The following is a 14,445-nucleotide window of genomic DNA, read 5'->3' as shown; positions in this document are numbered from 1 at the left end:
TGGCAATTCAGAGTCAATGGAGGAAAAGGGCCCAGCGTTAAAAAACAAAACAAAGCCAGTGTCACAACTCAAGCCTACATCACGTCTGTCACCTGTTTCCTAAACACTTCCTGACAGCGAGGAGGCAGCTTTCAATGCTGCCAGTGTCAAGCTGCAGATTTCTACGAATTGTTGGTTCTCCCGAAAAAAGTCATGCACCTTTCCTTGCATTTTTAGACAAATCTCTTTCCTGATTTTACCCCCATTCCATTTTAATGACCACTTTTCTATTTTCTACCTCAAAAGTCTGTTTATTTGATTGATCATATCTTTTTTTTTTTTTTTTTTTTTAGGCCCTGGAACCATTTGCTCATTCATTTATTTTTCTTTCTTATAATTAATTTTTCCACTAAAATGACAGCTTCCATGAGCTGCACTGTTCTGTCTGTATCAGAATCTAAAATTTATAATTCTGGCACACACAAAAAAAATCATTCACATGTTTGTTGAATGAATAAAGAAAGTACTCATCTCTCTTATTTACTGCTTAACATCTGCTGATTGGCTGATTCTCAGGCCGAAGAATTATAGTCTAGTAAGCACACGGTCACCGAAGTGGCTATGAGTTGTGGTAAATGCTATCAGGAGATAAAGTGGTCTGTGATGGGTGTATTTGTTGACTCTCAACTCTACTATAAGAAAAGTCACAATGCAAGTGTTATAATGAAGCACAAGGCACGCGGCTGCCCTGGTAGGGAGGACAGGAAGGGATGGACTGGAAGTGGACATCCCACGTCAAGGGACAGGCACCACTTGCCTCCATCCGGGAATACTGAATAAAACTCCCTACTTTTCAGCAGTGTCTGAAACAAGGAACTGTACTGGACTCTTGCCTTTGTAAAATATTGCTATCAATTTTATTTTGTTCCTTTTTTTTTTTTTTTTTTTGGTATCAGGGATCGAAGTTGGGGCCTTGTGCTCACAAGGCAGGTGGCAGCACCACCGAGCTAAATTCCTGTCCCTATCAATTTGAAATATAGTCCCTAAATTAAAATATTTAGAACACTGTATAGGTCAAATAAAATACCTGTTGTCTAGATATATTCTACAGGTAGTTAGATGTGAACATCCGGTCTGAATGCTTAGCTGAGTGTTTGCTAGAGGAACCCTTCCCCCAAAGGTGCAGCTTCTTCCTTAGATGAGAACGCTCAGAGCTCTGCAGATAATTAAGTTTCAGCAACATGTGGAGGAACAAAGGGAAATGGGCATGCTCGCTGCAGGATTTCTCAGAGCCTTTACTCGTCTGGGATCTATCATGAGCCTGTGGGAGACAGTGGAAAGCAGATAGAATTTTCCAAACTTATCCGATGCCAGAGCCCTATCTCAGCAGACCGATGTCCTGCATGTCATTTCCGGAAGGACTAGCTTCAGAAATTTTAAAAGATGTATGATGTTTCAAGAGGCTCAGAGCACTTTCTTGTTTTGCGCTTACAAGCACTGTGGTTAAGTGTGTGAGTTCTGGAGACAAATTCCAGCCCTGCCACTTTCTAACCACGTAATCAAACCCAAGTCACCCTTCTGTGATTTAGTCAATGCTCATCAATTAGTTGTCACGATAACTTCAGAAGGAGAGAATCAGACGCGCTAGCCCAGGGAGGAAAGACCACTCAAAATTCCTTTTGCAAATTCAGCCATGATCCACACCACACCAAAGACTAAGTTGGAACAAATGTATCACTCTTCAGCTGAGCCAAGTGAATTTTACACATGCGTTCTGAGATCACTTTGTGTTTAAAGTTGGTTAGGCAGAGCAGATAACGCTCCAGTAGTACATCCTACCATTCTCCAAAATGAAACGACACGCCGAGCGCCATCCCTGGCTAACAAATGTCACACCTGGTCACTGAGCACAGGTACTCAGGGGACCCTCATGTATAGGAAACAGTCGCATCCTTTAAGATCATGGCCTCAGTGTGTGAAAATGCCATGACAGAAAGGGGCTTTCAAACCTTACATTGTGGCCATCAGTGGACCGGAAAATAACTTAGTGAGCCAAGCCAACGCCAGCACTAAAAAACCAAATAGAACGGAACAGAATAGAAAATACTAGTGTGTGTGGCATGCTGTAAGAATAGCATTATTTTGGGACTCTTTGCGTGTGCAAAGTCAAGAAGTGACACTTATTCCGGGCTGGGGGGCGGGCCCTCGTCAGGTCAGAAGCTGGTCCGATTGGTTGACTCGAATGAATTATCGTTGGGTGAGACTGAGGTGGTCTCCGGCCCTCCACTCACTTAATGATTTCCAGTCACAAAGTTAGGTAGAAAAATATCCACTCCGGTGTACTGCGACAAAGATCAAAGAAGTTAACATATGCAAAAGGCTTGCCACACAGACTAGAAATTATGAATTATTATTTTTTGACTACTGCACAGCTACTAAGTAATGGAATCTGGACGTACATTCTGTTACTCAGCTTCTGACATTTGCACACAAACCTGTGCTGGTGTAAACACCGCATATCAAATACTTCCTAGTGCTAAATTTATCAAAATTGTCCTTTTGTAGCCAAAGACCTCTCTTCCTCCTAATTCATCATTTAAGATGCATTCTCCTCTTGCACTGTCCCTTTGGACACATTGTTCTCTTTCCCAATCAAAAAGGCATAGCTGTGTGTCCATAAAGTAAAAACAAAACGAAATTTAAAAAGCACATAATTCTCTTGTCCTTCTAGTCTGGAATTAGGCAATTCATTTTTTTTTTTTTTTTGTACCGGGGATTGAACTTGGGTGGCAATTCATTTTTAAAAAATTTTAATTTGGGATTAAATTGGTTTCTGATTTTGCACATGCAGACTTTTTTTGAATTACACTGTCTCAAATTAAACATGATGCAGTTTTGTGTAAATTGCAAACTTACTGCACAAGTTTCAAATACCTGGTAAAAATAGTCACTTCGAGCATTTATGAGTATAGGCCTTGGACACAGACAACTTTTGCTTTGCCATGCTTTAGTTGTATAGCTTGGAGTAAATGACTACGTATCTATGATTTTTCAACTGGAAAATGGTGAAAATATATACGATTTTTCTTGAAAGTTTTCATGGTTTCATGAGACGATTCCTTCAAAGTGATATTTATCATAGAATTTTGATTTAACAGCTGTCAGACAGAAAAGTATGCAGAGATTAATTTTGTCAGAAACCACCCAGAAATGGCCCATGGGGGGATATCTGGTCACTTCATGGCTAATCCAACACTTGAGAGTATTGTTTTGTTCTTGCAGTGCTGAGGACAGAGCCCCAGAGTACCCTAACACTGAGCTACAGCCTATCTTTTACATTTTATTTTTGAGACAGTCTTGGTAAATTGCCCAGGCTGGCCTTGAACTTGCAATCTTCCCGCTTCTGCCACCCAAGTAGCTGGGCTTACAGGCCTACACCACGACACCTGGCTAAAATTTCTGATAACCAAAAAAGAGAGGCAGAGAAAACACTCTGATTCCCCGGCATCTGCATGGGTCACACGTTGGCTGGTGTGAGTGAGAAATTTAAGGGCTTAGTGGAAAATGTAGCTCTGGTAAAAGACATAGGAAAAGCTCCAGAAACCCTTGAATGTCAGACTAAGGAATCAGGCTTGTGAGTACGGAAATGCAAATTTGGAAATAACTTCACAACTTCTGTACCCTTTCCGTGAAGTTATGTGCCTCTTGTTAGATTTAACAATGCTATCTTTGACAGTTATGGTTAAGAACTATGGAGATCAGAGGTAACAAGATTAAAACTGGAGTAGTAGGCAGGGAGGAAAACCATGTCACTAAAACCAGCTAGCTTTTCTTTTTCAAAATACAGTTCTGAATATTTTACATGACTTATGTAATTTAACTTTCACAAGTGTAAATGATGTTGAAATGTGCTAATGCTATCATTATCCTTACTTTATATTAGTCACTTTCCCATCACTGGGACAAAATACTTAACATCTGCAATTAAAAGCAGGAGAGGTTTCTTTTGGTTCATAGTTTCAGTGGGTTCAGTCCATAGCCAGCTGCCTCCAAGGCAGAAACCTCATGGCAGAAGGGCCTGGCACAGCGAAGCTGCTCACATCATGGCAGCCAGCAAGCAGTGAGAGAGGGAGGGGCCATGGACAGGAACACACCCCTCCTGGCCACGCCCCTAGGGAGCCACCTTGTCTGACCAGGCCCCACCTCCCAAGAGCAACTCAGCTACTGAACTCATCAATGGATAGATCCACTGATTCACACAGTGCTCTCATGATCCACTCAATTTTCAGACACATGTGACTTCGGGTGCAGTTTAGATCTAAACCATAGTGCTGCCAATGAAGAAAATGAGGCTCAGAGAAGCAAAGTAGGTTGCCTAAGAGTGCACAGCCAATAGATGCCCGGCAGAGTGTAAACCTAGCCTACTTGATGACAGGACTTAGGTCTCAATTCACTGTTCAATACCATGTAGAAAAGCACTCTTGAGACTATGGTTGTTTGAGTCCAATTCTACCACTATCTGCAATGGCAGGGCATGATTTTGCTGTCCGCTGAACTGAGGACACCTGGGGGCTAAGCTAATGGACCAGTTGTGGTCGGGTGATCCACAGAGAGCTCAGTTTTGGACAGGCTGCTGCTGGGTTGTTCAGTGAATATGGGTGTGGAGGTGTGGACTTTCAAGCGGACACGTGGAAGAGGCAACTGGGATACATGCAGACAAGAGAGATAAGAGTGCATCGGGGACACTACAGCAGAGAGCTAAGGTTAAACCTAGGGACTGGGGAGCAGGGAATCCTTCAAGGAAGTGAGTGTAGTTAGGGAAGACATCTAAGAATGAGACCTTGGGCACTCCAACACAGGGATGGTAAGATCCAACAGGGATGTGGGGGGAGAGTGCCCAGGGCCCGGGGGACTAGAAACCCAGTGAGGACAATGCTTCAGGAAGGAAGGAGGGGCCACCACATCAGAGTCAACCAAGATCAGACCCACTTGGCTCTGCAGTGAGACTTAGGGGATTTGGCAGCTGCGATGAGGGAAATAGGGAGGTGCAACATCACGGTGGCTTTGACCAAAGCCTGAAGCAAGTGTATTCAAGGGAGAAAAGAGGGGAGGACGCAGATTCATTGAGGATGGTACTTAATACTTCTAATGTTGCCTGAGTGAATTTGAGGGCTGGTGTGCCTAACACAGCATCCCTTACACATGATGTCTCTTACTAGATGACTTGCTCCTCAAAGGCTGGGAACATGTTTAACCTTGCATGCCTTGCACCGGGTGATGAAGTACATCACTGAATTTTGCAGAGAGAAAAAAAAAGCAGTGTTCTATGAAACTGTACCATTGCGACATATTAGGCACGCCCCACCCCCAACACAGACTCCTCTGGAAGAGATGCATGGATAACAGGGCTTGGTGTGCTTTTTCTTTTAACCAAGAAAGCTCAAATTTCCACTGCATGATCACTTGTGTGAGTGTGTATGATGAACCTTTTAAACACTCATTTTAGAAAACTGGCTCAGCTGTGGTGGGGAGGGAACCCTCACCCTGCCAGCACATTGGTTTGTGTGAATCGCAGCTCAGTGAAACCTTTCAGGCGTAGAATTTATCTTTTCTTTGGCCTATGTAGTAAATGCTTCATTTGTTTGTGAATTCTTGCCTTGTTTTAATTATGCTATGCTCTGAATGTAGGTTTATGAGGCACAAAAATAAGATTGTCATTCTGAAAACACAGAAGATTTGTGTGTTTCCCCCAGGATGAAATGGTGGCATCTCGCTCCTAATTCACAGCTCTGGTTTTGTGGTTGGAATTCCAAACCAGAGAGGGGTGGGCGGTGAAAGTGGGGGACGGGCTGGTCTGGGTAGGAAGGGGACGACAGCTGACCGGCTCGGCCCAGGCATAATTTACCCTAAGAATTCTGAATCAATACATTGACATCCATCTATGCATAATGTGGCCCTCCCACCAAAAAAGCCACTGATTGAGAAGTCTTATTCATTTTACTTTCTGAGGGCTGCATTGTCTCATGCCACTTACAGCACAACTGTCATGAGCCCCAAATACAGAACGGTGCAGCCAGGGTTCCAATGAGAAAGCTTAACAAATCGGAGGTCTATTTTTTTAATATATATAAAAAATCCTGGCAGATGTAGGTAAGTGCATAGTCACAAGTTCATGGGCTGAAGAAGTGGGTATTTCCTAACTTTTTAGTGTCTTATTTGTACATAACAAAGGGTGGATATTCACTATTTCAAATTCAGATGATCCCACCAATTAAAAGTGGAAATTTGCAGTGCAGCAAAATCAGATGCAGATTTCATTAGTCAGTCTGAGGGATCTAGCCCACTTCTTTAAAAATGAAGACAATTTTTCAGTACTCTGAGAGATTATTATAACTTGAAAATACCACTCCAGGTATTAGATACTTCTGTCTCCCACAGAAGTGCCACCTTCTGATTCAACTCTTATCCTGAGACTCATTCCATTCAAACAGGTGCCTCCCACACCCCCAGGAAGGGCAGATGAGCTAACAAATCACAACTCTAAGGGTTTCCTCTCCTTTCCTTACAACAGAAATGGATGGCATATGCTGGTGGTTACGGTGGGCTATCGAATGCTGGCCTGGTTTGCTTAATTAGGACAGGGGTTTGCATGAGTCGCTGGACAACCGTGTGGAGATGGGTAAAGTACAGTCCTCCAGTCTCTTCCTGTAAACAACTCCAACCTTTCCTAACTCAGGCAATGATGGGCCTTGGGTGGCCACGCCAAAGAAGTGCTGAGGATCTAAAAACTCACTACTACCGAATAGCTTTAGGAGCCCATGACCATTAATTAAAACTCAACAGTTTCTCTACTCAGGGAGAGGTAGTAAACATTTTCTGAAATAGTCATGAATACTGATGGCCACTTTCTAGTCTCCAGACAAGAGACGCCCAGGCTCCTGGTTTTTCCTTCTGATGGGATGGGAGTGGCGAGGCTGCCTCTCCGGGTACCCTCTCTACACCCTGCCTTCCGGCGGAGACTGTGGCACCCTGACTGGCCATTGCAGCTGTATTTGTTCATCGTCTGTCCCTCACTGGACAGCATACCCCACAAGAGCAGAGGCTCTGTGCCCTATTCACTACCACGGTGCCACCTGTCACCCATGCCTGGCCCAGTGTCGCACTCAGAAAGAGCTGAGGCTTGTATGCACCTGAAGATCCACTTCTGAATCATGCATGCAACAGCTATTTAATCGGCTCCTTGAACTGGTACAGTTTGGGACATGGCATCTGCAGGGAAACCTTTTAACCTTCTGAAGGAAATTTTGAAAATAAAACTTTTGGAGTCCAAATTAACAGAAACAGCAAGAATGCTGACAGTAACAACCTCAACACAATTGTAACTGCCCATAGTTTTCAGCTGGTTCTAATAGTCACAGTGTAATTCTTCCTGGGCTTTTTTGGTGGGGGGATCGAACTCAGGACCTTCCACTTATGAGGCAGGTGGTGGCACCCCTGAGCTAAATCGCTGGCCCAGCCCAATAATTCTTGATGCTACCTTGGGTGCATTAAAATCACAGGTTAATGTGACACTCATTTTCATTAAGTAAAATATTATATATTCAGTGCTTAGAACAGAACCTGGCCTATGATAAGCACTCAATAATGATATCCAGTGTTATTATTAGCATCTTGGGAGTATACAGTTACATTCTTAAGACCAAAAACATTGTCAACAGCGATAAGCTACCACACTGTAAAAAACTTAGCCCAATATAATTTTTCCTCTTTCTAAATTAACCAGAGGTACTCAACTTTATTCCTCAATATTGAAAAAATTGTTATTTAAAAGTCTGTTAACAAAAAAATCAAGTGCCTTAAAAATAGTGTATCAATTTTATCTCTTTCTACATTCAAGAATATATACACGCTCTTTCAAAGCTAAATGCTTTTTTAAAAATATCAAAATATTTCTTTGCTCAAGAAAGAAAACAACTGACTCAAGACTCCTCCTTGAAAAATACATCTAGTTTTTATAAAAGTACTGTTCTAGCTTGCTGGAAAATAATTAGTACCTAAAGCAGTCTGCCTAGACCTGTAAACCTGCATATTGATGCAAAAGGAAAAGATCACCCAGGCTATTAGGAGCAAGGAATGAAAAGTGTCCCCACTAAAGCTGCAGACATACTGTATGCTAAACAATCTGCAGAGATGGGGCTGGGTACTTAAGTCTTTCAGAACCATTTTTATTCCACTAATGCCTTTCTGCCCAGACTGCATTGATCACAGATGCAACCTGTCTGCCTCAGCCTTTGATAAATGGCAGGATGGGTTTGTCTGTGTGTACCTCACCTCTGCTTTTCTTTGACATAAAACACAAGCCATGGCTGTCATTGTTCTTCAAACAGATGCTGCTGCCCATGGGGACACTGGGGGAGACGCCAGTTGGCTGCGATTCGTTCTAGGGGGGCCAGGAGCTTGACACCTCGTCTAGGAACTACCTGGGTGACTGCAGGGCTACCTGTGTGGCATGGTCTCACCCCACCAGGGTCCCCCTGTGCGCACAGGCCACAAAACCGGAGAGCCGCTCTGCACACTTACCTCCCCTGTCTGGACCCCGCGGGACACCCGGGACAATCTCGGGGCCTCCTCGGCCTTGGTGTCTGGATGCTCCACCTTCCTGGCTTCCTGCTGGTCTTCAGCTTCTGCCTTTTCCCGTCCCTTGTCCAGTTTGAAAAATTTGTCGAAAAAGCTGGAATCCTTGCGCTTGGAGGCGGCCTCACACACGGACTCAGGTGGGAGAGGAGCCTGCGCCCCGGTGGCCGGGAGGGCCTGGTCCCCGGCTGGGCTCAGCCCTGGGCTTTTATCCGTGGCCAGCCCCAGTGCAGCTGCTCCAAGCAGGGCTGGGCTGTCACTTGGGTCTTTGTTCGCCAGGGCTGTGTTGGAGCTGACATCAAGCTTCGCTGCTGCAGTGGATGAATCTGTGTCTTGGTCTCCGGTACGTCCTAGTACAAGCGGAGAGAGTGTCAAGAAGAAACGAGATTTAGCAGCTGGGGCCTCGGGTTTGGCCTCTTTTCCCAGATTCTTTCCACTGGCATCCGCCACAGTGTCGATCTCCATTGTCTTCGGGGAAGAAGTGGCCACATTATCCTTCTGGATGCTTATTCCCAGATCGACTGTCAACATAAACATAAACAGAGGTTATTCAACAGGCCAGGAAATTCCAGAGGAATAATGGACTCGGAGCATTTGATACACAGAGGCCACAAGGCAAGCAGGGGCTGTGCTGTCCCCAGGCAGAAGTCCCCGAGTACACATTTTCTGTCCCAATCTTCCTGGAAGAGGAGAAGGAGAGGCCGGTGGGGAGGAAGGGCCACTTCTGGAGAGCTGCTAGCTGCTGGGCACTGCAGTCGGGACCTGCAGTCTCCACCAGCTCCTTTACCTCCACACGAAGCTGCCACAACTGCCGCTGCGGCAGACAGGACAGCTGCCCAGAGCTTGGGCCCGGGAGCTGGAACAGGGCCCACCCTGGTGCTGTGGACCTCTGGGGTCAGGCCATGCTTTCCGATGGGGATCTGGCTTGTGAATGACAGGATCCCCAGCAGAGGCCGGGACAGCCCAATAGCTCTGTAGGCACTGGCAGATCCTCTCTGAGGGACCAAAGTCATTCGTTTGAGAAGCACTGTGTTAGAACATGGACTTGAATCCGAGTTATTTCATTTTTCTCTGCTTCAACCTTCTAGAGCAGTGAGTGATATGATTGATTTCATAATTTTGTTACCAAGATTACATGGGTCAATATTTTTGCTCTTTTTTTTTTTGGTACCTGGGATTGAACTCGGGTCCTCATGCTTACAAGGCAGGTGGCGGGACATGGGTCAATATTTTTAAAGTACATAGAACAGTGCCTTGCACATGGTAAGTGCTTACTAAATGTCACGGTGGTAGCTACTGCTGTTATTCACGAGGGAGAAAATGGACACAGACAGGCTGGTGTACCTTCCCGTGGCTGCCCAGGAAACTGGCGAGGAGCTGAGCCAATTCCTAAACGTCAGGCTGTTGAACTGTAATGTTTTACTGCCTAAATCATTAACAGAACTGAAGAGTTTAAAAGGCAATACTCAGAAATTTTCTACTCAAGTCCGGAAGAGGAGGTGTTGACCCAAGGAAGCCGGCTGACCCCAGCCCAGTGGAGCAAGAGGCGCCAGGCTGGCCGAGGCCTCCGCCTCCCCAGGGGCGTCTCGCTGACACCCGCGTCCTTCTGCCTTCTTGTCTAGGTCCTTCTTTTCATAAAGCAGGGCAATATGTAGGGGCAATAGCTACAATTCTGAAATTATTAAAGATCGGGAGCCACGACTGATCAGCTATGTGACGTTGGGAAAGTCCCTAAAAATCTCTGAATTTCCTCCTTTGTGAAGCGGAATTATTTATAGCTCCTTCCCGCACGAACGCTGAAGGGAAAGTCCGGCGAACAATCCAGCACGGCGCCTTTTCCTTTCACTTGCTAAGTCAGGGCTCTGCTGCCAGACACGGAGGGTTTGTCAAGATTTTCTCCCTGCCTCCGACCCCATTATATCACGCACTGCAGGCAGGCACTTCTTAGCCTCAGCTTGCAGGAGGGGACAGAGGAAGAGGGAGGAGGAACCCGGACTTCTCCGCTGCACTTATACTGCACGTGAACGTGTGGCAAGAATCGCACACACACGTTTTGCCCTAACCAGCATCTCGCCGCGGATTGAGCCGAGGACAAACACAAGGTGCGAGCACTGGCAGGTTCCGGGCTGACGCGGTGTCCTCTCTGGGAGTGGAGCAGGAGCAGCGAACAGCTCAGATGGGGCCAGAGACCCTGACCCGAGGAAGTCGCCGCCCAGGGCACTGCCCTTCCTGCTCTGCTCCTTGGCTCGGACCGGGACTCTGGAGTCCAGGATGAGGGAAGGTGAGAGACAGGAAAGGGGTGAGGAACGGACCGACGGACAGACGGACCGAGTAGCGGCAGGCAGGTGAGCAAGCGGGGTGCGGAAGCCTGAGAGTGAATACAGACGAGCCCCGGCCATCTGTGCCCCCCGGGCAGAGGATAGGACTGACAAAAAGGAGAGGCTGTAAGGCCGAATGAGGGAGGGCTTTTCAAAATTGCGAAAGCATCAGCCGATTTCTCTCTGTTTTGTTTCCTGCTCATCTCCTGGCTGGGAACCGAATGGGTCAGTGGTAACTAAGAGCTTCACAGTCAGAGCGGAAGTCTCTGGAGCACACACACACGCACGCACACGCACACACACCACATCTTCCCATGGAGACTTTCTAAAAAAGGGTCAACATATTGCTTTACAGTGAAGATTTCAGCACTTAGAGACGACAGCAGAGGGAAACCATGGCCTCGCTAGCAGAGAGCAGGTGAAACGCTCTCACCAGCTCATCAGAACTCCACCGCCACTGCAGCTCTGAGCCCTGGCCTGGGTGGCTGCTGACCACGCCACCTCAGTTTGTTAGTCTCTTGTGGAGCTTCTGGCTTTTTACCTGGACACACGACCTAAGCTGGACTGATTAAAATAAATTCTGGTCCTTTTGTGAAATTGATGAGGACAGAATCACACCCTTTGTGTTGTATGAACCCACAGGGTCCATCCAGAAGCAGAGACAGACTTGGCTGCTACACTGGGCGTGGAGGCTCACATTGGGGTGAAGAATCAGTATGGAGGAAAAGCAGGGCCAGGAGATTGAAAGCAGATGCAGTGATAGCGCCTGGATCCCCCTGTGCCTGAAGTAAGAATCCGCTTTCCCCTCAGAAAGCTACCTGTATGTCTGTAACCCTTGCAGGCAGTCAGGATGGGTTGGGGGAAGAGCAAAGAGGACACGATACAGAAAAGTGAGCTCTCTGGAAGGAGTCAGGTGGGACAGAAAGTTAATCACTGATGCTTGGTCTGCTCCATAAAAATGAAGGGAAAAGCCTTACTTAGGAAAAGGAGATTACAGTTACCTGAGGGCTAAACATTAAAAATGATAAAATATTTCCTAAAACAAGCCGATCTGTGTGAAGACAAGAGGAAGAAAAGTTGTTGGAGCTACAGTCCTCACCCTCCCGCCAAGACGGGAGCGCTGACACGCCTTCGTCACACCACCGCGGAAAGAATGCAAAGTTCCGCTCAGAAGACTGAAGCCGAGCTCCGGGTTGCTATGAGCAGCCTCGGGAGAAGCTCACCGTGAACCCGGTCACTGAGAGTGTTCGTCCAGAGCGGACAGACAGACAGACGACACGCCAGAGATCTGACCATTCATGGAAGAGAAAAAGTGCAAGAGTTTCAGGAAGATAAAAAGAAATGAGGTAAGAATGCGAATGACAGCTTCCCAATATTTAGAAGATAAAGCTGAAAACGTTGATCTCTTTCCTGTAGAAAAGATATTTTGTATTTCAAAGGAACTCCTTTTATCTAGACAGGAATGAGCACTTACTTCTGGGCCCTTTCTCGAGAGATTGTTGGGGGCTTGGGCTGTGGACCTAACCCTCCCTCACTTACTGAATAGGTGGCCTGGAGGGTGATTCCCACCCTTACGCCTTAGTTTTCTTACGGAATGGGCATGGAAGCGACCTGACCATGCAGGAGAAGCGCAGTATGTCCCGCCGAGCCCCTCAACTTTCTGGTCCGCAGTAGGTGTTTGGTGAGTTGTAGCTGCTTTGGCTGTATTTATACACCGCCATCGCCCCCGGCACTCAGCACGATTACAGTCACTAGCTTACATTTCTAAATGCAAGACAGCAGGAAAGGAATCTTTCCAGGGGTTTAATTTGCCAGTTTGAGTGTGACCGAGACAACTTTTAAGAAGAGTTAAGATGGGAATCACTTTATCCTCATGAGTTGCAAGAATCTGGGACCGAGAAACTTCAGGAATGTTTCTCATTTTCTAAGCACTCCATCTTCTTAAACAAAACAAGAGAGCCGGCCACGTATTTACACACACAAGTGTATACAGTGTTCAGACTTTTTGAGGAAGAGGTATGTTTCTTCTTTTTCTCTTTTGGTACTGGAGTTTTAACTATCGTGCTACATCCCCAGCCCTCTTTACTTTTTTTATTTTGAGGCAGGGTCTTGCCGAATTGCCTGGCTGGCCTTGAACTTGTGATCCTCCTGCCTCAGCCTCCTGAGTGGCTGAGATTACAGGTGTGGACCATTGCATCTGGATTTTTTTTCATAGGTGAAAGCTAAAATTTTCACTTGGTAACAGCTACGAAACTAGCCGCCAACGTTCCCCGAAGGCGTCCCATGCGCTGACATTACAGCAAGCGAGCTGTGGAACAAAGACACTCCTGAAGCACCGGGACTTTCCTCATGCTCACTTCACAGGCCCTGAGATGTCAAGTGGCTTCCTGAAACGATTGTCCAGCTTATCAGTGGTGGAACCAAGGTTTGAGTCTGAACTTGTCTGCCTCTGGAAGTTCAAATACCTAAGGGCATTTCCTAGCAGGAGTGAGAAGGGAAGAGGAAGGAGTTAAGGCAACTGGAGAAAGAGACCATTTTCACGCTTTATGTAAGGTATATTGTTACGCTTGTTATTCTATTTAGTTACTGTTAATCTTTTACTGCACGCAATTTATGAGCTAAACTTTATGGCGGGTATAGGGGTGCAGGAAATCACCACATTTACTGGGTCAATAGGTTTCAGGAGCCCCTGGAGGCCGTGGGGTGTGTCCCCATGGGGACGCTACTGCAATTCCTTGTTTACTTGTTCCCTTGTCTCTAGATGCAAACACAGTCTAAGGGGCAGGGAGTTGATGGCCCGGAGTCCCCACTGCACTTGATGACAGGGCTGAATGGGGGGTCGTGGGCCAGGCAGGGCCAGAGCACCTGGGCCGCTGCCTTGCAAGTGCTGGGCAAAGGACCGTGCTGGCCACAGCGACGGAGACGGAGACAGCCCTCCCAGTGGCCGGGGCGCTGCCGCACACAGGGTCCCTTGTTCTGAGCAGGTATTATTCAGAGCCTCCTAGTTTGGAAAGTGGAACAGGGAAGCAGAGACTTCTCCTCATAATCTTATTCACTGGCGCAGCGTCCACTCACGGAAAGTGTTCCCCACTTCAACAGCCCTCTGGGTGCGACTCGGTTCAGCCATCAAGGTCCTGCTGTGTCGGCTGGAAGGGTAAAGTGGACACAAGACGGACGCTGACTGCACAGCGAGGTGCACATCTCCCAGGGGCTTCAGGAGTTCGGAGCTGTGTGGATTAAACACCAGCGAGCTGCTTGGATCAGATACCGTCATCGTGGGACAGGGATCTGGCGACATTCAGTTGGCAGAGGAAGGGGACATGGACAAGTTCTTCAAAGGGAATTCGACTGGAACATGAGAGGACTTTGCCAGGCTCTTGGGAAGCCTGACAAGGAGCTTCAAATGTTTTCCAAAACGTCCCCTGCTGCGGCTGTGTTGCTAGGACCGAAGGACACTTCCGACAACCGTGGCCCTCTGTGCAGTGCCATGCGCTGGCTGTCTTCAAAGGCCTTG

General features: G+C 46.8%; 1 protein-coding gene and 1 long non-coding RNA gene across 2 annotated transcripts in view; one reads left to right on the top strand and one right to left on the bottom strand.

The window, feature by feature from the left end:
* Window positions 1–14,445, bottom strand: part of Bcas1 (brain enriched myelin associated protein 1) — an 89,663-nt gene that overhangs the window by 65,876 nt on the left and 9,342 nt on the right. The window contains exon 3 of the mRNA XM_033767180.1: window positions 8,560–9,134. Within this exon, the coding sequence (XP_033623071.1) occupies window positions 8,560–9,134 (575 nt within the window). The remainder of the gene's footprint in view (window positions 1–8,559; window positions 9,135–14,445) is intronic.
* On the top strand, window positions 10,183–14,389 carry LOC104858089. Its single transcript, XR_779035.2, has 3 exons — window positions 10,183–10,894; window positions 11,574–12,277; window positions 13,147–14,389. It is a non-coding gene; the product is annotated as an uncharacterized LOC104858089 (long non-coding RNA).

Source organism: Fukomys damarensis, unplaced genomic scaffold (genome assembly GCF_012274545.1).
Source record: "Fukomys damarensis isolate Sample0158 unplaced genomic scaffold, DMR_v1.0_HiC HiC_scaffold_22, whole genome shotgun sequence".
Lineage (NCBI taxonomy): Eukaryota > Metazoa > Chordata > Mammalia > Rodentia > Bathyergidae > Fukomys > Fukomys damarensis.
This window is presented reverse-complemented; position numbering and strand designations above follow the sequence as displayed.